Consider the following 24,985-nt stretch of genomic DNA (forward strand, 5'->3'; position numbering starts at 1 on the left):
TCTTATGGATCATTTTGGAGCCCTGAATTTGGTCACAAACTGCCTGTCTTCACAAAGTCACTCTCCTAATGATGTTTGGTTCTGTTTCCTTTGCCTGGTATCTAAAGCATTTCTTTTTGTTTCAGCTGGCAGGATTCATCTACGCCTGTTATGTTGTGAAATGTATAACTGAAGAAGAGGACAGCTGTGAGTATTAAAGCTCTATTCTGTTTCTTTCAAGTTCAAAGCTTCCTCTTTACCACCTGCTGCTAACCTTCCTACTCATCAGACAATATTCCTCATCACATCATTATAATGTGGAAAAAGCCTTTGGTAGCCATTGGGCTACGGTGTTTTTCCTAAAGTACCTAACATATTGAAGGAATGGGAGAAGGACCTATTGAAAGCATATTTCTTTCTTGTTATTGAAAGATAATTTAAAAAGATTCCTCTTATAACAATTCTAGGGGAGAATACAGAGGGAAATGGAGATGGAAGTGATTTTTGATGTAGCTAACATGACTGTTTCCTCTTTATAAACTATTTCCTTTTTATTAGCTATTCATAACTATTCAGTTTCTTCCAGGACCACAAATTTTAAAAAGCAATAATTTGTAATAGTTCCTAAAATTCCTATAAGAACTGACTTCAGTTCAATTCAAGAAATTTGTCTCTGAAAAACCAAATGTTCAATTGTCCTTTTTGTTCCTGCAATTTGATACAAAGAGTAGCACTAGAGTTCTATGTCAGAGCCTCAACACTCAGTCCTGTGGGCTGACTCCAAGTTCAGACAGCAGCATCTTTCCCCTGCCTCAATGTAGCTCCATTGTCTTTTGCTCTCACAAACATGGCAGATAGAAGCTTTCATTCCTTCTTTGCCTCTAAGCATCTGAAATAGGATGGGCTCTGGTCCTGTCATGTATAATTGCCCTTGAAGCTGTACTTACTCTGAGGAAAGAACCAAAGTTAGGGATCCTTTTTCTTGTTTTCTAAAAATATTCACAAAGCTTAGATTTTTGGAAACAGTGAGAGGAAAAAGAAGATGGGACCCCATTACTCTTTTATACAATATTTTGAGGAGGAAAATCAAAGGAAGAAATGTATATTTCTTCTTCATTTCTTATCATAGTAATAGAAAGAGGCAGTATCAAGTGATTAAAAGAAGCACTGTTTCAACCATTCATCCATGATGTAAAAGCAGGAATATACAATAGGTAATTTACCTTATTTTGTTAAAAAGGAAGCTAAATGGGAATTTGCAAAATACTTTCAGTATATCTAGTGGAATGTCAGGTTTTGGAGATATAAAGATGAGCAATAACACGATCTTTTGTCTTTCAGAACTTATCATTAGTATGTGAATTGATCAATGTTTCAGATAAGGGTAGAGCATCCCTTACCTGAAAATCCAAATCCCAAAATTTGCCAAGTTCTTAAACTTTCTAAACATTGACATGACACCACAAGTGGAAAATTCCACGCCAGACTCAATGTGATGAATCATGGTCAAAACACAATTGCCCTAAAAATATTGCATAAAATTATCTGAAATGTAAGTGAATTGCATGTTTAGATCTGAGACCCCTTCTCAATTTAACTTATTATGTATATGCAAAATTCTGAAATCTGAAGTTCTAAACAGTATTGGTCCCAAGCATTTGAGATAAGAGATACTCAACCTGCATAATAAAATCTGTACAGTATATAGGGGGTGGGGAGAAGAAAGGAATCAGGAAAGGTTTTTTAGAGAAGGACATTCTTAACCTTGGCCTTCAAAAATGAAAAAGTATGTATTTGGTAGCTGGTGAAGAAGAAAAGTGATCTCAGGCAAAAGGTGAAAATGCATCAGAGCCTGTCATGTTAATTTGGCAGAGAAGCCACATTAATATGACTGAATTGTATTCTGTACTAGAAGTGGACACCCAGAGAAGATTGGAAAAGCAAGCATGGATAAGGTGGCATAAAAATGGGTGATGACAGATTAAGGAGTTTGGGCTTCATTTTGTATTGTACAGTAACAAATCAATAGGCACGTAGTTGTAAATACTGAATAACATAATCAGTAATGTACTTTAGAAAACTCACACTTGTGTTTCAAGGAAAGACTTGGGAGGGGAAAAGATTAGGGAGTGACCAGCAAGGACATCATGAAAATGATTATGATAGGAGATCGTGAGAGTCTGGACTAAGACCGTATTGGAAATGGAAGGATGAGTACTTGACATACCATGACCTGTCATATGGACTATGGATGGGTCCTGAAGTAAGGGAAAAGGAGCAAGCTGGTAGATTCCCGGATGTCTGATGTGAGTGAAAGTGTAAATGGAAATGCAGCTGGTGGGAAGTAGAATGTGGATATGATAATTAATTCAGCCTGAACAGGTTTACCTTGAGGTGCCTAATGCCAAAGATAGTACCTAGCAAGCACCTGTGTCTTACACACAAAATAGTTAGTCCAAGATTATCAATGGTAAAAGGAAAGTGGATTTTAAGACTATGAGTTCCACAGATTATGCAAGTTCATTCAGATATTAATGGTCAGTGTCTGTGTACCCAACTGTGGATGAAGGGAAAGTCCACAGGTTAAATCTTCATGTGAAAGTTTAGTTTTCCCTAGATGATAACATTTGATTTCATTTCACAATACCATTGCATTTCTATCTTCATACAATCCTCACTGAAGGACCAGGTCTCCAAAACAGATCATCAGTTTATTCCTAGGATAGATAGTCCCTCTCAAAGAGGATTCCAGAAGTGCAAGTTCCACAAGATACACTGCTCAAGAAAGCATTCCAAAGCCAGGTATGTGTGATGCTGAAGGTTTGGAATGCACATTTACCTACTAACATCTCTGAGAGTACTGCAATAAAGAAGGATGCACAATTATTTCTAATGCACAGTTTTGTTTTAACCATGTTATCATGGACAAGATACAGTAAGGCAGACCAGATCGAAGAAAGGAACCAGAAAGCATTCCACAGTTTTGTTATGCTCCCAGATCCCAAGGGAGAACACAGTATGTCCTGCAGGGACACCCAGAGAGCACCAGGGTCAATCATGAAGCAGAGAGGGAGAGCAGAACCTTTGTTATGAATAGGTGAGGCCAGGGTGGCAGACTGAGAAGTGGCTGAATTTGAAAGTGATGCCCCCATGAAATTCATCTTCACTGGCTTAGTCCTGTCTGAAGTCTCAAGATTTTTTAGGGGTGAACCAGTGTTTACTAGGGGACAGCAAGTAGCCATTTTGTAGATGTTGATGTCACTGATTTATAGAAATTCAAAGTCTGGATAATTCAAAGCTCCTAAATATTTGAAACCAGAAGACTTTTTCCCCCAAAGGAAATCTTCATATTCCAGAGTTAGAGTTCTAAGCAACTCATGTTGGAGAATTCTTCCCTATAGCAAATTTTGGCCAAAGTCACATAAATCTAGGAGAACCCAAAGCCACCAATACCTTTTAGAAGATTAAGTTTCTCTCTTAAGCATCTAATAAATGTTTTCCAAAAGACTCCAAAATATGTGCATACTACCTATATCTGCCTTCACTGATCCAAAGCACAAAACAGACTTCTTTTTCTAATTTTTCTAATTTCAGGCCTATCACCTGGTGGGAAAGATCTATTGCTCAGTGGGAAAGATATGAACTATTTTTCATCTTTATATTTAAGTAAATTAACATTTACCTTATTTGTTCACTGGACCACAGTTTGTGGAAGAGTCACATGTGGGCTAGTTCACTGTCCAGTGGCCTATGATGACTTTCAATTAGATTTATTTACTTGAGATCATTCACACCAAGACAGACAGCTATGAGAATTCATTGGGTACAAGGCTTTTGACTAACTTTGGTCATTTGTCTGAGTGTTTACCTCCAAACACTGCCTAAAGATCTGATTTCCAATTTTCTGGAATAAAGGTTTGAAATTTCTAATTATTGCCGGTGCCACGGCTGAATAGGCTAATCCTCTGCCTGCGGCACCAGCACTCCAGGTTCTAGTCCCGGTTGTGGCGCCGTTTTCTGTCCCGGTTGCCCCTCTTCCAGGCCAGCTCTCTGCTGTGGCTCAGGAGTGCAGTGGAGGATGACCCAAGTGCTTGGGCCCTGCACCCGCATGGGAGACCAGGAGGAAGCACCTGGCTCCTGGCTTCGGATCAGCGCGGTGCGCCCAGTGCGCTGGCCCCAGCGGCCTTTGGGGGATGAACCAACAGAAAAGGAAGACCTTTCTCTCTGTCTCTCTCTCTCACTGTCCACTCTGCCTGTCAAAAAAAAAAAAAAAGAAAAGAAATTTCTAATTATGTTGATCCTTTAAAAGTCTTGGTAAAAATAAAAGTGCTTGCAGTGAGCAAGACTTGCTTTTTGGGAGAGGTTGATGCATAAAGAAACACTGGAGGTATCTCTATATGAACGTATATTTTTACCTGCTAGGATTTTCAAGGAAGCATTCTGATAATTACCTGATTGCCAAATTAGTTAAGTTTCCATTCCTAGGAGCCTCATGAGTGCCAGAGGATAGTTGTAGCTGTATAACTGGCCCTGAGAATGGACTACGGAGATAGGAACACACGTGTGGGGACTGGACAAATAAAGTATTCTTGAATGTGATGCTAACAAGTTGGGTTCTCCCTTCTGACAATCCAGCCTCACAGCACCTGCTCTCTGGGAACTTCAGAGAAGAGGCCAAAACCTCCAGGGAGCTTTGGAAAATGGTTAGGCTCCGTGATCAAAACCCAAACATGGACTCCATGAAACAGCAATGTCATCACTGAAATAGGAAGTCAGATAGCATGAATATTAATGCCTTGACTTACTTTTCTAGAGTCCAGTTTGATTAATATTTAAATAAACACCATTTTAAAAGTCCACATAGGCTGCTGTAACAAACTACCATAAATGGTGACTCAGGAACAACAGAAATTTATTTCTCAAAGTTCTGTGGGCTGAAAAGGCCAAAACCAGGTAAAGTGTCTGGTAAGAGCTCGTTTTCTGGCTGATAGTCTTCTCACTGTGCGTTTGCATTGTAAAGGGGCAAGGCAACTGTCTGGGTCCTCCTCTACGAAGGCGAAAGCGCTAATCCCATCCAGAAGGGCTCTGCTTCCTGACCTAATCCTTTCCTAAAGGCCTGTCTTTTATGCCTTTGTCATCATTTTCAACACTATCACATGAGCAATTAGGTTTCAACATACGAATTTTAGAGAGACACAAACATTCAGATCATAGCAGACACTTTCATGCAAAGTGGTTTTCCCAATGAAAACACTTAAACCTTGACATTTTTCTTCTCTGACCCTTTAGTTAGCTCAGCCCCAGCCACAGCTTTGCAGGTTGCTGGCTGTGCAAACTCACAGAGCACCACTGCCATCTGCTGTGCCTAACACAAGGTGACAGAGCTCTCAATAGGAGCACGTAGTTGCTCTTTCCCATGTCTGAGTATTAGCGGTAAAGCTGCCTTCACAACACACTACAGAGCGGTAACTTATTTTCACACAGTCCTGGAGGCTGGATGTCCAAGGTCAAGGTGTTGGCAGATGTGGTTTATCCTGAGGCTTCTTCCCTTGACTTGTAGGTGGCACCTTCTTGCTGTGTCTGCACACAATTTTTTCTGTGCACCTCTTCCTCTTGTTATAAGGACTCCAGTCCTGTTGGTGATATCCTTTTGACCTCTTTTAACCTTCATTACTTCTTTAAATGCTCTCTCTGTGGCTGGCAGACGTTTGGCACAGAGGGTTAAGCCACTGCTTGAGACACCAGAATTCCTAGGTTTAATTCCTGGCTCCAGCTCTTGGATCTTGACTCCAGATTCCAGCTAATGCATACCCTAGGAGGCAAGAGTAATCATTCAAGTTCTTGAGTCCCTGACACTCACATGGGGGACTTGGATTGAGTTCATGGATCCTAGCTTCAGCCTGGCTCAGCCTTGACTGTTGTGGGTGCTTGAGGAGTAAACCAGCAGATGGAAGATCTTTCCCTCTCTTTCTCTCTTCTCTCTCTTTCTTTCTCTCTGTCTTCTGCATTTCAAATAAATTAAGTATATTTTAAAGCAAATAAATAAATAAATGCTGTATCTCCAAACGCAGTGACATTGGGGATTAGGTTCTCAACAAACATATAGATATGGGGAGACAATTCAGTCTATACCACATCACATCCAAATACAAGGAACCTTCAAATAGTTTGTGGAAAATGTGTATTATGAAAAAACTATTTGGATGGATTTCAAAACATTTTTATGAAAATAAATTTATTTTTCATTCCATTTTCCAGAAACTTAAATACCCTCATACACACACACACACACACAATGATTCCCATACACCAGAAAATATCTCTGGGGCTCAGAATGGGGCTACCCCAGGCTCACTGAACTATCAAATGCTGATGGGTAAGGGGCTTTTGGGCTTTGGTACTGCCTGACCCAGCTCCAAGCTCACTGCCTCAGGCAGGAGTCCCTCACCAGTTTCTCCTGCTATGAGCTGATCTGCCTTCAGAAGGGCAGTTCCTCACCAGAAGGAAAACTGGGAGCTCTGGATGGTGTGCCATGACCCTTGAGCCTTATCTGAGTGGGGCAGCCATGACAACCTACTTTTGTATATTTGTTCATGAAAAGGCAGCCATATGCCTTAGCAGAAAAGGCTTCCTCCAGGGGAGCGGCCCCTGCTGTGCTCTTTGTGGAAGCACTCTTCACGGAATCACCTGTCACAGGCCATGCTGTGCTTCCCTCCTGGCCCCCAGTCCTTTCTATTCCCCTCTACTTTTTCTCTTTTACAATATTCTGTGAAAGAAAGAAAATGTTCCGTTTCCTGGTCTGGTGAGCCTCTTATTAGGTATGTAACTCTTGTCTCTCACTTAATCCTCAATGTTTCTGTACAATAGTCCGATGTCCATGCACAGTGACAGAAATCAGAATTTACCTCTGTGCTTTGTTAGCCCTGTTAGATGTGACAATTAAACATAGGCCATGCAACCACAGAAAATACCACTAATCCAAGAAAATTATTATGTGACTTTTAAAATTTTTATGATGTTTACTTATAAATCTCTTCTTTAATAACAAAACTAATATTAAATGCCTGTCTTCTGACAAATGGGTCCATTTTTCTAAGTATAATTATCCCTCTATATCTACAGGTTCTGCATCCACAGACTCAGCCAACCAAAAATATTCGGGAAAAAGAAAGCATTGTATCTGTACTGAACATGTACAACATTTTTTCCTGTCATCATTCCCTAAACAAAACCATATTACAAATTTTTATGGCATTTACATTGTTCTAGGTATTATAAGTTATCTAGAGATCATTTAAATTATATAGGAGGACTTGCATAGGTTAAGTGCAAATACAATTGTCATTTCACATAAAGGACTTGAGCATTTGTGGATTTTGATATGCAATGGGTGGTCCTGGAACCAATCTCCCGTGAATACCAAGGAACAAATGTAGTCACAATCTTCCTGAAAGAGATTCAATGCTTTTGCGAATATTAATACTGAAATCAGCTGGAGAAAGCTGTGGAATGTCATTTAAACAGTAACATCCTAAGAGACTCCTTTTGAAAGCAATATTGAGAAATGAATTCTACACATTTAACTTGGTGTTAGACACATGCACATACCCACCAGCCAAGGACAAATGCACAGAAGTCTATCCTGAACTCTCCAAAATTGACTAGACTTGGCATAAAAGGCACAACTGACTGATAGAATCTCACATTTGAAAAGAAAAATTCACTTCTCTGAGGCTATTAATTTTGTATTATTTTTGTTTGATTTTTTTCACATAAGCCTGCTGGCCTGTTCTTCTACGCATTGAACTCCACTCTGCGTTTTACTCATTTCTCTAGTTTGTCAAGATTATTGAGTTTGAATGAAGTTCTCTGAGCACAATCACACAGCCTCACCTATGGAGAGGATATACGTAAGGACAAGAAGGAATAGTCTCCTCTTAAAAAATGCTTCTTCCTGTTTATAAAGGAATGTAGGTTTACTGAAGAAAGTATAGAAAACAGAGAAAAACAAAAAGAAAATTAAAATTACTTTGTAATTCTCAATTCTGATTCTCAACTAACATCTCCTGGTTTTCCCCACTTTTCCCTACTTCCTCCTGTCTCCATCTGTCCCACCCCTTCATTTCTTCCTTCTTTCTTCCTATTCCATATCTATCACCATCTCTCCATCATTATTGTCTGTTTTTTAGGATAATGCTGTACATTCTGTTTGGTAACCTGAGCTTGCTTCCCCGTTATTTACAAATCACTCTTTCAATACAACCTAAAGGGCAGCAGAAAGGTGCCAAGCTCTTGGGTGCCAAATTGACATATAGAATTGTGAAAAGGATGTGTCTGTTTGCTTAGCAAGTGTCATACACAAGCAATCAAAGAGTGTTAGTATATTTTCATGATCCCTTTATTTTACCTTAGGAATTTTAAAATAACTGAGTGAAATAATGTTGCCCATATCTGCCAGCCTCCTACAAAACCAAAATTAACCATTTCCCCCTCATCTCTAAACAAGATCACACATTATTAAAGCCTACATGCCTAGACTTTGAAAGCAACTAATCTCAAACTGTGCTTTTGCTGAATCCTAATGGAACCAGAGTAATAGGAGATGTCACCTTGTGCTTTTTCCACCTCCCCACCCCACCACAAAGCGCAGAGGGTCTGCATTTATCTAATTGTATATTATTTTATTCTGTATAAGATTTCTTTTGAACTGTGGATTTGAAGGTTTGAATGGTAGAAAACTGATACCTACTGGCCTATTTCAACACCTTAATTTTATAGATCTGTTAAAATTAAATGACTTTCCTAGAGATTGAGCTCATCCGTGAGCTTCTGATATAAAAATGCAGTACAGGCTGGTAACAGGAGAAAAGACTATTAAAGGATCCCATCAGGATCCACAGCTGTCTTGTTCCCTTTTGTATCTTCAGCATCTAACATATTCCAAAACTCAGAAAGAACTTAGTAAGTATTTGGGAAATCCATGAATTGATCAATAAGCTTTCCAAAAATATTCTTTGGGCTTTATGAAAACTTCTAGGGAAATGTGATACCTCTTTAAGACTTCAGATTATTCTAAATCAATGAATAACTGATTAGAATAAAATGATTTTTGTCATTTTCTAAACTAATGGAAGGAAAGGGGAAGTCTTGTGCTCCCACATACAAAAATAAAGACTGAATAAGTGATCAACAGCTGAGATAGATACCTATATATACATATGCCTCCTGCCTATCACTGACAAGTTCCTCTGAGTGACAACGGCACACTCTCACAATGATGTTCACTAGTGAGTTCTGTTCGCTTTCACCTATTAAATTGCTCCCTCTTGTGTTCACTTAAGAGAAAACATGAGCTATCCAAATTTTGATATTCAAGTCAGAGATGTCTGATTTTTCAATAATCACTTCTTGTTTTCTCCCTTTTATTCTTCTACCTCCTCTATTTTACTTTATTGATTTTCATGCCTACACACACAATGTTTTATCTTTAAATAAATTTAATGTTTGCAAGTCAAAATGTGAAAGGAAAGAAATTAATTCACTATCTTCTGTTGATTTAGAACAATCAAGGCTTTGTTTCTAAAATAATCAATGCAGAGGTGGCAATGTTCAGATAACCAAAGGAGGACCTTTCACTGGGGTTAGTAAGAGAGGTAGTTTATGCAGAAACCATTTCTGGAAGATTAAAGTGAAGTCATCCAGTTGATGGGGAATATTCAAGTTGTTTTAATCACCTTCAATAGAAAAGAAAACCAGAACATATGAAACAAAAAATGTGGCAACATTTACAGATATTATTGGGAAAAAATCTATTGTTTCGATTATGTTTCTTCTTCCATCTATAATGGGTGTGTCGTGAGATTCATACCACAATCGCTCTCTATATTCACATAGACAATAATATGAGAAAGAAAGCAGTGAAATGGTAGAAAATAGGTTGTTTTTAGCACCAGGATGTGAATATACATGCTCACAAAATGAAGTTGTTGGAATCCCTTTGTCACATTTCCAAAGAACAACTGACAGCATGATAAAGAACTGGCTCAAGAAATCAAACTGTCTCTAAAAGTTCTCCAGATAAGAGACACAAGGCAACACTCAATGTTAATCTTTAGGCAAATGATCTTACCATTCCATCCAGTTGGGTTTCAGTTTGGGAATTGGAACCTGCCATAAGCCGAAGGCTGGCTTAGTGATGTCCTCCTTGAAAGGAGGAGGACCAAGAAAAATTATCTAAGGACAGCCACTACTACATCTGCAGACTGGAAACATCTAAGAGGGGAAGCTTGACCCATAGCCACTGAACTAGCGCTTCATAATTGGCAAGCTTAGGACAAATGCTAGGTGACATTTAGGGGCTGCTCCAACAGGAGATGCTGGGGGAGGCCTCCTCTGTGATCCATTGCCATTGTGTGGCAGGGAATGAAAGAGAAACAAAGCTCACAGGAGGTGCAGTTTGTTTAAATAATAGAAAGTAATTAGGCTGGAGACAAAAATCAGTGATGGCATTTTATAATTACGATTAATTTAAAGGTTAATTTCCTTTGGTGTTAAAATCTTATTTAAAACATTTACCAGGAAAGGAAATTAGGATGTTACTATCAAGAGGCATTGAGTGCTTCTGGGAACCCATGCCTATTACCACTTGAAAATTAGGTTAGGGCCAAAGCAGGAATTTCAAATCATTTTTTGTAGGTAATAGATGGTGGCCAGGCCTCAGAGCCAGCAGGGTTGACTGGAGCAGGCAGTGTAAAAATCTGCCTTTTTTGTCTGTTGATGGGATTAATTGCAAATGTTTTTAACAAAGGAGCCTCGTTTATACATGAGCAATCCTGACACAAAATGAAAATTGGTTATGGATTGCTGCCTTTGTAACTAATGAAGCTGGTGTTAAAGGAAGTCCCAAGAGTGATGTTACAAAGGGAAGCACCTGGGCACACAGCCATCCACCATCATCAGTGGATGACACTGAATGCACGACAGGACTCAGGTTGGCTCCAAACCTCTCATTCCTATTGCCTCTCCCAAGCAATCCCTTTTTCATCTCTGCCCATTGAGAATTGTCAAGTGGCATATAGTCGTGCGAGCACAGTCATTCCCTCATATCTGTGAGAAATCAGTTTCTGGAGGCCCACCTAACCCTTGGATACCAAAACCTATAGATACTCAAGTCCTCTTTATAAATGGTGTAGCATTTCCATGAAACCTATGCATACCCTCCCTTAGAATCCAACTTATCTCCAGATTACTTGCACTTTCTAATGCAATTTAAATGTTATATAAATAATTTTGCTATAATTTTGTGTTATTTGGGGAATAGAAAGAAAAAACTCTGTACCTCTTTAGTACAGATACAATTTTTTTTTCAAATATTTTCAAACTGAGGTTGACTGTATCCATGGATGTGGAACCCGTGGATTTAGAAGACAACTGTATATTTTCCTGTGACCCCTATTCAGCAGCTTCTCTCCTTGGAAACTTGTCTAGTAAAATCATTGCAAAATAATAATGGCCAACCAAACTCCTTTGCAGTGATTTTTTTCCATTCACCATTCATCTGCAGAATTGCTGATTTTAAATAGTTTATTGCTATTATTGATATGTAAACCGATCCCAGAAATATGGAATTGTGCAGAGTCCTAAAGCTAAGAACACTATCATCAGCCACCTATTCTAATTCCATAACTTGGACGCTCGAGCCAACTTGCTCAGAGCCAAACAGGTATTTAAAGGAAAACCTTTTCTCTCAATTGCAAGTGCACTTTCCACTTCACCATGATAGTTGAAACATATTCTTTCAACAACATTCATCGAGCAACCACTCTGTTCTTAGTCGTCAGGGGAGAAGAAAGGAACTGGACAGACATCGTCTTTGCCTTCATGGTGTCTACTGTCCAGCACACAAGTCACACACAGAAGATGAATTTTAATGAAGTATGATAGAAGTTCAGACAAGAAAAGTAGGGGAGGCTGCCATGGGAACGCACTCCAAGAGAGTGGTACACTATTTAGAAGGCAAGGAAGTTCCTCCCTGAGGCAGCAACCTTTCAGCTGAAATCTGAAAGATAAATTGCAGAGATCTGTAGAATTTAACAAAAATACTCATGCCTCTTTGAAAAAAGACTTCCTTGGGGATCCATATTGACCAAACGTACACCACAATTCACACAGGAATAAAGCATGTTTGAGGAGCTCAGTCTACTGAATGTAGTCTCAAGCTTTCCAAGTATCAGTAATAATAATGTTAGTCACTGGACATTCCCTTCCCTGAAACTATTTCTGTTCTAAAAAGATGATTAATTTAGGCTCCAGAATTCTGTGATTTCCCCTTTCTGGAGGCTGCAAAATGTTATAAAGTTTATGTTAGCAAGAAGTACAAGGTGGATACTCTCTACTGAGTGATTAATGCATGCATATTTTGTGGTTTTTTATTTCCCAAACATGCATGCATTTAGGCTCCAACAACTCTAATTAAAACTGCTGCATTTAAATGTGGCATGCACTGTAAATATATCGATGTCAGATGAGAAGACATACCGTGGTCATATCTAACTAGCTCACCTATCCTTGTAACGAATGCTCCCTCCAATTTCATCTAAAAAGCGTGTCATAGATAATTGAAAGCAATTTTAACAGAGGAGATCAAAATAAAGGCTGATGACTCTAATCCATCCAAATATCATGACACAAAGTGAACCTAGCATATTTAAGGTGTGGTTGGCTTAGTTATTTCATCATATTCTGAATGCTTCTCTATGTTTATCAAAAGTATCAAAGATATCTGGATATATATAATTTTCTGATTCAAGCTTCACAGTTCCTCCATTTTTTCAACTCTTATCCACCTCATCCATCAGCACTCACTTCATCTGCCCCCTTGATTCCCTTCATAATGAAAGATATACTTGGATCTCCATCTCTGCAGTGGGAGGAGGCTTGTCCAATCATCAGTTCTCAACCTGCTATAAATTCCTCCTTTCTTCCTTTTCATTCTCATGTCTGCATCCTGGAAAAATATTCCTTCATCCTTATTGGTGAGCTTCCCTCTACAGGAACCTAGATTTTTGTCAGATCTTGACTCTTGCTGGTCATTATCCATCCCCAGGATTAGTAAAGGCAGTGCCCTCACTGGCACCCTTGGTTTCCTTCCTTGCTTGCATTTCCTTTATGCATAGATTTGCACCCTCTTTGCCTGATGCGGCTCAGATTCAGTTTCAGCACTTCTATTCTGGGTGGTTGCACTTTGCTGGAGAAAGTCACTAAATTCAGCTGCAAATGTATGCTCATCCCACCCAGCTAGATGCTGTCTCCTACTCAACAATCCTTTCCCTCTTATGTCCATGATGTCTCATACTCACCACAAGGTATGTTTCAACCCTTTCTAAGTTTCTCTAAAACAGAAAAGCTATCAAACATGAGTTTCTTGGATATTTCCCCCCTAGGCCTGCAATAATTCTCCATATGGCCATTATTCTTTTGTCTCCTTACAACCATTCCTAAATCTGAGAAAACACATGAGCTTTTTCTCCACCAAGAGCTGAGCTCATCTGCTTCAGCCTAATCCAGGACACTGAACTTCCAGTCTTTATTGTCAATCACTCCATTAGTCATTTTTACCTACATAGGTCCTAAATATCCTAGACCACAACCAGGCAGGTCCCAGACTCACTCTCACTCTCTTTCTCTCTCTCTCTCCTTTCTGATAATAACATGCATTGATTCCAAACATTTTTACACCAAAAATAAATACCTTTTAATCCCATTTTTGTGGGATGGGCATTTGGCATGGCAGTTAAGATACTGTTTTGTATGCCCACATCCCATATCTGAATACCAGGTTCAAATCCCAACTCCTCCTCTTCCAATCCAGCTTCCTGCTAATGTGCATCCTGGGAAGCAGCAGATGATTGCTCAAGTCCTTGGGTTTCTATCACCTATATGGGATTTCCAGACTGAGTTCCAGGTTTTGGCCTGACCCAGACATGGCTGTTGCAGGCATTTGGGGAGTGAACAACTAGGTAGACGATAGCTCTATGTCTTTCAAATAAAATTAAAATAAATTAGTAATATTTTTAAAAATATATAGCCAAAGAGTACACTACTAAGAAAAAAAAATCCAATTTTTCATGAGCTTTTGAAGTACTCTCATACGAGATTTTTTTTAAGTATTAAAAGCATGGAAATTCTATCCTATGTAGTTTTTGCTTGTAATATAAATTATCTTTTCAGGTGGGCATTTGGCTTAGCAGTCAAGACAAGGCTTGGGATTGTCATCATCAGACATCAGAGTGCCTAGGTTGGACTTCTGGCTCTGCTCTTGATTCATCTTTCTGTTAATGAGCTGCAGCATAATGGGTAGTGGTAATGGGTTATGAAATTGGATCCCTGGCACCCACTTTGAGACCCATATTAAGTTCTGAGCTCCAGGCATCAGCCTTGCTTGGCCCCAGCTGTTTCTGGCACCTAAGGAGTGAAGGAGCAGATGGCAGCATTCTCTCTCTCCCTCTCTCCTTTCCCTTTCTCTTTCTCTGCCTCTCAAATTTAAAAATTCTTCCATTTTTCTCCATTATAACGGAAGTTATTTCTGTTGCTTGTTAGACAACAGTTAACAATATAAGTGGCCATTTGAAGCATCTCCATGGAGTTACCTCTGCTCTCTTCAGGTTCCATTGATGATTTCTATACTTACGTCATTCCATACACAATTCAAGTAAATTCTGCTACATATTTCTGTTATTTGATCCTTATCTCCATCCTCCTGGCATGAAAAATTCCAACCCTATCACTGAAAAGCCTAAATATGCATTTTAAAGCATAATTCTAATCACTCCTTTTGTATGAATCCTTTCCAAAACATCAGATCCCAACTCTATCCATAGTGTATTTTAATAAGAGTAAACCTCAAAAAATTTATGAAAAATTTTAATTAAAAGATAAATTTAGGGGCTGGCACTGTGGCATAGAAAGTTAAGCCTCCACATGCAGTGTTGTCATCCCATATCGGCATCGGTTCAAATCCTGGCTGTTCCACTTTCGATCCAGCTCACTGCTAATGCATCAGTGAAAGATGGCCCAAGTTCTTGGGCCCCTGTACCCATGCGGGAGACCCATTAGAAGCTCCTGGCTCCTGGCTTCGGCCTGGCCCAAACCCAGCTGTTGCAGCCATTTGGGGAGTAAACCCGCAGATGGAAGATCTCTCCCTCCCTCCCTCTCCCTCTCCTTCTCTCTCCCTCTCTCTCCCTCTCCCTCTTTCCTTCTCTTTCTGTATCTATGCCTTTCAAATAAATAATCTTTTAAAAAAAGATAAGTTTATTTTATATGTAAAATTTATTGAAATATAGCACATGAGTGCACGCTCCTAAGTATTACACATGTGAGACACCTGAATCTCTCTAAAAACTATGAAATTGTTTTATTAGCTTCACTTGACAGGAGGAAATTAGAGATCTCCACAAAGGTGACTAGATGATGAGCACAATGCTGATAAGTCAAAAAGGCACAACCTGGCCGGCACCGCGGCTCACTAGGCTAATCCTCCGCCTTGCGGCGCCGGCACACCGGGTTCTAGTCCCGGTCGGGGCACCGATCCTGTCCCGGTTGCCCCTCTTCCAGGCCAGCTCTCTGCTATGGCCCGGGAGTGCAGTGGAGGATGGCCCAAGTCCTTGGGCCCTGCACCCGCATGAGAGACCAGGAGAAGCACCTGGCTCCTGGCTTCGGATCAGCGCAGTGCACTGGCTGCGGCGGCCATTGGAGGGTGAACCAACGGCAAAAAGAAGACCTTTCTCCCTGTCTCTCTCTCTCACTGTCCACTCTGCCTGTTAAAAAAAAAAAAAAAAAGTCACAACCTGAGTGCAGGTCTGGGGAATCGAAAGCCGCCCATCCTTCTGCTACCCAAGAGCTTCCCTGTGATGTGTCAAGTGGTGGCATTAAATTATTAGAACTCGTGATCTGTATCAAAGTCATAGGCTCAGCAGAAAACTATCTTGTGTTTTTTAAAATCTCACTGATGGCATTTCCCACCAAGAATTGGCAAAAATAGACAAAGAGCAACAAGGCGAGATGATTTATAAAGTGGAACTTTGATTTGATTTTTGTTAGGTCTTCAGAAGCAAAAGCTTAAAATGACTACTTTAATGAAAAAAACTATTTATTATGAGACCATTGTGATTACTGCTTTTTACTTTGCTTTTGTTAAGCATTTCCCTGAAATACAGTATATATACTAAGAAATGCACATACATGTATAGATAAATGAATATTTTGTCTCTGAGCACACTCATAAATAATACCAAAATAAAAACCCAAAATATTAGCATATGGGAATATTATCAAGTTTAAAATATTGAATATCTGCTTAGGATACAACTAAGAAGAAAACATGGAAAATAGGACCTTAAGATCCTTGAGGAAGAAGCTAGGAAATACAGCATCTGCAGCGATTTGGCTAATACATCTCATTTCATTCCATGTGTGCTTTGTCTGTAAGAAGCCCTCTGTAGCAGCTTAGTGGCCTTTCAGGCAACAACAACAACAGGATAAAAACCCCTATAAAATACTGTGCTTTCTTAAGGGGGCGGGGGGACCAGCTCAGAGCCCACTAAGGGATTTTAGCCCAGACTTAATACCACAAGCTCACAAAATCAGCTTGAATTGCTGCCACAAAGTAAGCCAGAGTAGGAAAAAGGTAGTGCTTTTCAATTAAGCCTACGATAGTTATGGTCTGAATTCCTTTTGGGCAACTGCAGGTAAGTACCCTTGAAATTCATACCTGCAGAGATAATGGATAGACGTTCTATTTTCATAGGCCCACACAAATTCTTTAATGTCTTTCCGTGAGTTCGTCTAAATATTTAAGCTTAGCTTTCTGGAAATTGCCTTTTAAATGTTCCCCTCAGTGTTTTTCCCTGCTCTGTCTCTAAAAGAGAATATGTTGACTAGTGGCTTTGTCATTAATAACCAAGGGACAATTTTCTATTACAATACTTCACAGCCAACATGAATTTAAAAAGGCAGTTTTAGATTTGCTGAACTCAATATTCATGATTAAAAGGTTTCAGAAGAAAAGAGTCTCACAACAGGGAATAAACTTTAGAAAAATCTGTTTATTCAAAAAGCATTTTTCTCTTACTTGGTAATTTCTAACTTCCACTATCATTAATGTTGTTAATCATAGCTATTAAATTGATATGGCACTTTACAAATTTAAAATAATTGGACTTCTTGTGCCTCCACTGGTCTGACATGTAGATATGCCCATATTGTAGATAGGAAAACTAAGACAAAGTAAAAACACTGTAACATTTGCAAAGAAAATGATTAACATTCCTGAGTTGTCTTTGGAGGTGATAGATGTGTCTACTACAGGTATTGTGATGACTTCATAGGTATTCAAATGCCCAGACTCATCAGATTATACACATTAAATATGCAAAATTATTTGATGTAAATTATATATAGGTAAAGCTATTTTTATTTTTTTTACATATTCACCAGCTGTATCTCTTTATTAAGAACAATAAATTAACATCTCTTTTGAACACATAAGTTTTACTTGATAAATGCATAAATTAACCACAACACAAATGAAGGAGAAAGATAAAAAAAATACAAACAAAAAAAAATTAAGCCAGGGCTATTCATGGCCTTTGCCCATTTCTTAACTGGATTGCTAATTTTGTCTTATTGATTTCTTGAGGTCTTTATAAATTCTGGATATTAATTCTGGTAAAGCTATTTTTTTAAAAAATCCTGAGTTGCATTCAAAGGAAGAAAAAAAATGCCCCCACTGAGGCACAAATTAACAAGTAAAAGTTTTATTTTTTTTACCTTCTTCCCAGTTGTGTGTCTCTATTTAGGGTCCTTTGAACTGTCCATAGGGAGAACAATGTTTTTCCTACCATTTATCAACATTTGGGACACTTAATGGTGGTCATTAATGAGTTATGCTCTCAGCCTAGTCATCTTGATGCTAACACATGTCCTAACCTTTTTCTTTCCACTCTTCTTGACCATTGAGATGCAGTGATGTCTTTCTTCCCATTGACATCCAAAACATTTCTTTTGCATATCTCACAGCATCCAGGCAACAACATACTAGATCTTCAATTAAAAAAAAATTTTTTTTTCTTTGTTGTAACTCAAGCCCTTATGAAGGAAAGGATAAAACACTTGGTCCAATTAATCTTGGAAATTTTACTAGTATCTTCCATGCTTCTGTAAACGACCTTATTTTCCTTTGCAGCCTAAACTGTCTACACAGTTCATTTGGTAAATAAGAATTGAGTGGCTTCCATAAGCCAGACACTCACTGTTCAGGGTTCTGAGCTACCATAGTCAACAGTAGAAAACAGTAAAGCTCATGCAGTTTGCATTACAGTGATGGAGGCATGCAACTAATACCTAAGTACATTCCTAACATGTCAGGTCAACAAAGGTTTTATGAAGCAAAATAAAGCTGAGTGAGGTGAAACCCAGCTAGCTCATAATCACCTTGCATGAGTTACAGTTTGCATTGCCCTTTTCTCAAGTATTTCCTGGACCTTGCCACTTGGATGTGCCTGTTATAACTTAAGTGCTACATTTCCTAAAGGAAAATAAACAAGAGCTTCCTCCTGGCAATCCTTTGCTTTCTGTTATCAGTAAGAACATTCCCTTCGCCTGCACATTTCTGTGAGTCAGCTTTGAATTTCTCCTTTTCCTTCCCCCACCCCCATGTTCAAACACTTAACATGTACTATGATTTCTACTTCTTTGTCCTTTTGTCTTACATTCACTGACAGTTTTTTTTTTCTCCATCTTCTAATTTTTTTAAAAAATATTTATTTATTTAATTGAAAGAGTTACAGAGAGTGGTCTCCAATCTGCTGGGTCACTCCCCAAGTGGCTGCAAAGTCCTGGCTCAGGAACCAGGAGTTTCTTCCAGATCTCCCACATGGGTAGCAGGGGCTCAAACACTTGGGCCACCCTCCTCTGCTTTTCCTAGGCCATAAGCAGGGAGCTAGATCAGTAGTGAAGAAGCCAACATAAACTGGTACCCATATGGGACGCTGACATTGCAGGCCATGGCTTTACTCTGTATGCCACAATGCCAGACCCTCCTTCTTCTAATTCTAATTAAGGCCTTTGCTAATTCCTCAGTCTTTCACATATTCCATTAAGTATTGAAATAGCATAGAGGATATGCTAAGTTGCTATGAAGAGAACAACCGTCATTACATTGACAAACATTACTATAATCAGAGTCATACAGGATGAGGCTGAAAAGGTAAACAATTTTCGGGAAAAAAAAATGCTTAAATGTTTATTCAGTGTCCTACATGAGTTCTCAGACACAACATGAATAAATTAAACCAAGAAGGATGCTTGCTTCATCTCATCTTGAAGAAACATTATAGAAAACCAAGGCACCTCACTGGTAGCAGTGCCTGAGAAACACAGCACAGGAGACTTGTGCCTCAGTTTTGCTCTCAGCTGAATCTTTCTAGAATATTAGATGAAAGACAGAAGAGTATGAAGGAGTGAGTTTCCTAGAAAACAGAGTAAAAATGTTGGAGAGTAAAATAGAAAAAGGAGGAATCAGCAGACAACAGCACTCTTAATATTTTGTTGAATGAATAATATAGAAAGAATATTAAAACCTGGAGATTTTAGATTGAATCCCAAATGTGGTTTGACAACATTTAGGAATTTGCTGAAATAGTATGAGTGAAAAACAGAAATCACTTTTCCAAAATATTTAGGAAGAAATAGAATACCTCAGCTGCTATCTAGCCTCAAACACTAAATATTTTTCTGTAAAATGAAGATAATTATCCCAACCCATTCCACAGTAATATTGTGGAGACAAATGATAGCACCTGAAAAGGGGGGGTTAAGAACTATTACATATTTTACTTTGGCTGGTATTGTTTTTATTTTTATTTTCAGAATTAAGGAAATTCTTGAATATAAAAGGAATTCTTTCCTAAATAATGCATAAATGAACTGTGGCTCAAACATACAGCTGTCACTGGATAACTTTGGTGGTTTTTGACCAATTGCTCAGAAGTTTCACAGTGTACAATAATCTTGCTAGAGCCTATTACTGAAAGGAAACTGGAAACAGATCAAAGTGCCATTAAGGGCATCTTTAAAATGTAAGATAATCCCAGTAATTCAATATTTTAAGGGAAAAAAGTTTCTTCCACGTCTGCACCCACTCATATGATACCCCAAAAAGTTCCCTATCTATTTGAAGGAGTCTTCTCTAAAAGGTGAGAAGAATCAAGTCTATCTTTGCTGGCCATCGGATCTTCTTTGTAATGGTCAGCAGAATCCACCTGATTCTTATAACGTTCCATCAGGGTCTTTGAAAGACAACCAATTACTGAGAATAAATGCACATGTAAATTGACTGTACAAAATTTCCTTGGCTGTGAACTCAGGCACGGATACAAAATAAGCTATAGAAAATATACCTTCTGATGCTAGTTTGAGTTCCCCTTTGTAAGTAAAATGATAAAAAAACAAATCCATCCTGCTTACTTTCAGAGCCTCCTCTTTTCTAATCTTAGTGCGGGGTCATCTGCTGTTGGAAAATCTTCCTTCCCACAGGCCCATGTGTAAGATCATAGCAATCACGGCCAGCGCCGTAGCTCAATAGGCTAATCCTCCACCTGCGGTGCCGGCACACCGGGTTCTAGTCCCGGTCAGGGCGCCGGATTCTGTCCCGGTTGCTCCTCTTCCAGTCCAGCTCTCTGCTGTGGCCCAGGAGGATGGCCCAGGTCCTTGGGCCCTGCACCTGCATGGGAGACCAGGAGAAGCACCTGGCTCCTGGCTTTGGATCAGCCTGGTGTGCCGGCCGTAGCAGCCATTGGAGGGTGAATCAACAGAAAAGGAAAACCTTTCTCTTTGTCTCTCTCTCACTGTGCACTCTGCCTGTCCAAAAAAAAATCATAGTAATCACAATGACTATATTCCTTCCATCAGAGCTTTCCTGTTACTCCCGCCAATCAGATAAGCCAGCTGTATCCACTGTACTCCATACAGATCATGGCAAATTATAAAGACTAAGCAAGTCCCAGTCAATGCCAGCTCCATTCTCAGCAGGTGTTCAAGACATACCTCATTTTCCTCATGTCTTAGAAAGGTTATGATTCAAGCTTTGTGTCCCATTTTTGCTCCTAATTCTATCCACAGGACTTGAAGATTCACCTTATTTTCTTCAGGTTGTCCATTGGATCACTCCAATATCTTCAGCTTTAGCATTTGGCTTTTTCTGTCACATATATCAAGGCAGGAAGTAAAATAATTAAACATTTCCAGGGGCTGGTGCTGTGGAGCAGCAGGTTAAAGCCCTGGTCTGAAGCGCCAGCATCCCATATGAGCACCGGTTCTAGTCCTGGCTGCTCCTCTTCTGATCCAGCCTTCTGCTATGGCCTGGGAGAGCAGTGGAGAATGGCCAAAATCTTTGGTTCCCTGCACCCACGTGGGAGACCTGGAAGGAGCACCTGGCTCCTGGCTTCAGATCAACATAGCTTTGGCCGTTGCAGCCATCTGGGGAGTGAACCAGTGAATAGAAGACCTCTCTCTCTGACCAGTAGTTGCCATTTAATTATTACATAGCTTTCCTGGTATTGTTTGTGTTAGCTAAGGTACCAATATAGGGAATTTATAAAACAGCATCCCTCTCTTTTTGTTCATCTCCTGTGAAGTACTTGGTATAGTTCCACAGTTGTCCTAGATTAAGACTTTTCACTCTTCCCTCTACACAGAAGAAATCTAAAGAAAATTCTGAATTTTCTGAAGGACTCTTAATTTTCTTCTTTCATCCAGAGCTTTACTTATATTACCCTCATATCTATTTATGAGAAACATTTTATAATTCTTCTTTGAGATGGCAAGTGATTTGCCCAAGGTCACACTGCCAACAAGGCAATAAAGCCCATTCTTCTGACATCAGGGTTTCTATTCTTTTCTTTATACCATTCCACTTTTGAAGAGAAGAGAAATTCCATCCTTAAAAAGGGTTTCCCACAAAATACGTTGAAGAAGGTTAAATGCATGTGTGAGGATTTGAGCAAGTTCATGGAAAATGAAGCAAAAGATTATACACATTTTTAATCAAACGTTTGAAGTATCATTTCATTATTAAGAAGCCAATCCAGAAGGGCTACATACTGAATAATTCCAACTGTATCACATTCTGAAAAAAATTCAAAATGATGGACATAATAAAAAGACAAGTAGGGAGGGAAGGATAATTAGGCAGAGCCAAGGGGATTTTTAGGGCCAAGAAACTGAGGATACTTCAGTGATTATCACATGTAGTACATTTCCCCAAACCTATAGAAAATATAACACCAAGAACTACGGACTTTGGGTGACACTGATGTGTCAGTGCAGGTTCAGTGACTATAGCAAGTATATGACTCTGGGGTGCAGGTACTTAGCATAGCAACTAAGATGCCTCATCTCAGACCACAGTACTTGTTTTGGATTCCCAGCTCCAGCTCCCGACTCCAGCTTCCTAATGAAAAACCTTGCGAGGTAGCAGTTACAGCTCAAATAATTGGGTTTCTGCCATCCACGTGGGAGATCTGGATTGAGTTCCAGATTCCTGGCTTCAGCTTGGCACTGTCCCAGCTATTTCATGAATTTGGAGGGCAAACCAGCAGATGGGAATGTCCTTTCTCTCCCTCTCCACATGTCCAATAAAAAATAACTTTTAAATGTACTATTCTGGGGCAGGATGGTGACCATGGGGCAGGTTGTCTTTGTGTGGGGCAAGGAATACATAAAAATTCTCTTTACTATCTACTGTTTTGCTATGAACCGAAAACTACTCTAAATGTAAGATCTTTTTTAAAGTAACTATGATGCCCACTGCACAGACATTTATTACATCACTTCTCACCCTTATCTAATGTCTATCTGTAGCTCCCAGACTCTTAACAAGAGAGCAAAAACCAGATAGCATAGGCCAGTAGAAGGAAGATACCAGAAAAAGTACAGATATCCTAAGGCAACCTAATTCAGTCTCTATTTTCTTTCTCTTTCTTGTCTTCTGTCCTGTCAGCATTTTGATGTTTTGCCTCTTTTATCCCCACTATACAACATTTATACCCATAAATCAAGAAAACACAGGGCCAGTGCTGTGGCTCAGTGAGTTAAGGCATTATCTGTAATGCTGGCATCCCATATGGGTACCAGTTGAAATCCTGGCTGCTCCACTTCCAATTCAGTTCTCTGCTAATATGCCTAAGAAAGCAGCAGAAGATGCACAATTTAATCTTTAGACCTTATAAAAGAGATGGCTAACATTTTTCTGTAATAGCATAGCCAAAATAAGAACTTAAATAATAATCTCATAGTTAGATTCACTTCGCCATCAGCGAAGTATACAGTAAGTAGAAAAAACCTCCCTTTCAGACCAAAGGGAAAGAAAGTTTTAAAGTGAGAATATAATTTTCCTCATGGGCATTGTCTACCTTAGAAAAACTACTACAGAACATGCCCGTGACTATAGACTTGTAGTTCAGGCCACCGAAGATTAGAGATGGGAAACGGGCACTCCCTTGACTTGCATCCTCTGGTCTGCTTGAACAAAAACCAGGAGGAAAAGAAAGCTCGGCATCAGAAGCAATGGGTGGCAGGCCTATTAATGGCTGATCTGTACAGTGATCTGCCCTCAAGGAGACCCAACAGGCCAGTCCACTGCAGTGGCTTTCAATGTGGTAAGCCTGGGCTTCAGCAGAAGTCAGCTTGTGAAGAGCCCTGGCAGCTCTGCCAAGAGTTGGATCACTGGAAATGGACCTGCCCTGGAATCGAAGGATGCCCAGGTCAGAGCCACAGATCTTATTGGCTCTAAGCTGAAAAGCCCTTCACTCAGCCCAACTTCCAAAGTGACCACTGCAGCTGAGGGGATGGTCAAGTAGGGTCAGCAACATTGCAGGCAGAACTGTAAATTTCTTGTTAGAGATGCCACCTGCCTTTACCTGGCCAGCTCTCCTCCCAGCCCAGCCAAGTAATGAAAGTCAACAGAGTGCCTTCCCCTAGGAGGTTCACACCTCCCTTAGGATGTACCCCATGTGAAGAGATAGATAGGTCTGGGCCTCTTAACTTACAAGGCCTAAAGCCCACCAGATTATTATCAAGCCCCTTCTATCAGGTTCTATTTGCCTCTCAATCAGAAAACTTAATTGTAGCTTAGACAGCACCTTTCTTAGCTCCTCTAATAATGACTCTGTCCTTTGTTCTAGACCCTGTCTAGCACACTTGGGCCTCATTCCTTTGTAATCATAACCTCTACTATACCACCAATGGCTCTACTCCCAACCTGTGTGTACTGATGGTCCTCTTCCCCACTTCATGCTGTATAATTGTTCAAACCTGGTAAATGCCACTCTTAGGATCATTGGTTACTATCCTCACTCTTTTATGACCTTGTCTAAATATGATCAGAGTCGGCAAACTTGGAAGGCTTCCATAGCCTTGGCAACTCATGATGACAGCCTAGGATGGTTACTGGCGCCATAAACTAGAGTGTCAATTTGTTGTGTCAACAACAGGAGCCACTGTGCACTTGCTCCTCATGTGTGATCTCTGTCCTTAATGTGCTGTACATTGTGATTTAATGCTATAACTAGTACTCAAACAGTATGTTTCACTTTGTGTTTCTATGTGGGTGCAAACTGTTGAAATCTTTATACTAAATTGATCTTCTGTATATAAAGAGAATTGAAAATGAATCTTGATGCAAATGGAAGGGGAGAGGGAGCGGGAGAGGGGAGGGTTGCGGGTGGGAGGGAAGTTATGGGAGGGGGAAGCCATTGTAATCCATAAGCTGTACACTGGAAATTTATATTCATTAAATAAAAGTTAAAAAAAAAAAAAGCAGCAGAGGATGGCCCAAGTGCTTGGGTCCCTGCACACATTTGGGAGACCCAAATGAAGCTCCTGTCTCCTGGCTTCAGCTTGGCCTAGCCTTGGCCATTGCAGCCATCTGAGGAGTGAACCAGCAGATGGA

At 39.7% G+C, this 24,985-nt stretch overlaps 1 protein-coding gene across 1 annotated transcript in view; it reads left to right on the top strand.

The window, feature by feature from the left end:
- The window catches only part of NKAIN2 (sodium/potassium transporting ATPase interacting 2), a 1,221,663-nt gene that overhangs the window by 1,187,514 nt on the left and 9,164 nt on the right, over positions 1–24,985 (top strand). Inside the window, exon 5 of the mRNA XM_062187703.1 lies at positions 126–186. Coding sequence (XP_062043687.1) covers positions 126–186 — 61 coding nt within the window. The remainder of the gene's footprint in view (positions 1–125; positions 187–24,985) is intronic.

Source organism: Lepus europaeus, chromosome 3 (genome assembly GCF_033115175.1).
Source record: "Lepus europaeus isolate LE1 chromosome 3, mLepTim1.pri, whole genome shotgun sequence".
Taxonomy (NCBI): Eukaryota; Metazoa; Chordata; class Mammalia; order Lagomorpha; family Leporidae; genus Lepus; species Lepus europaeus.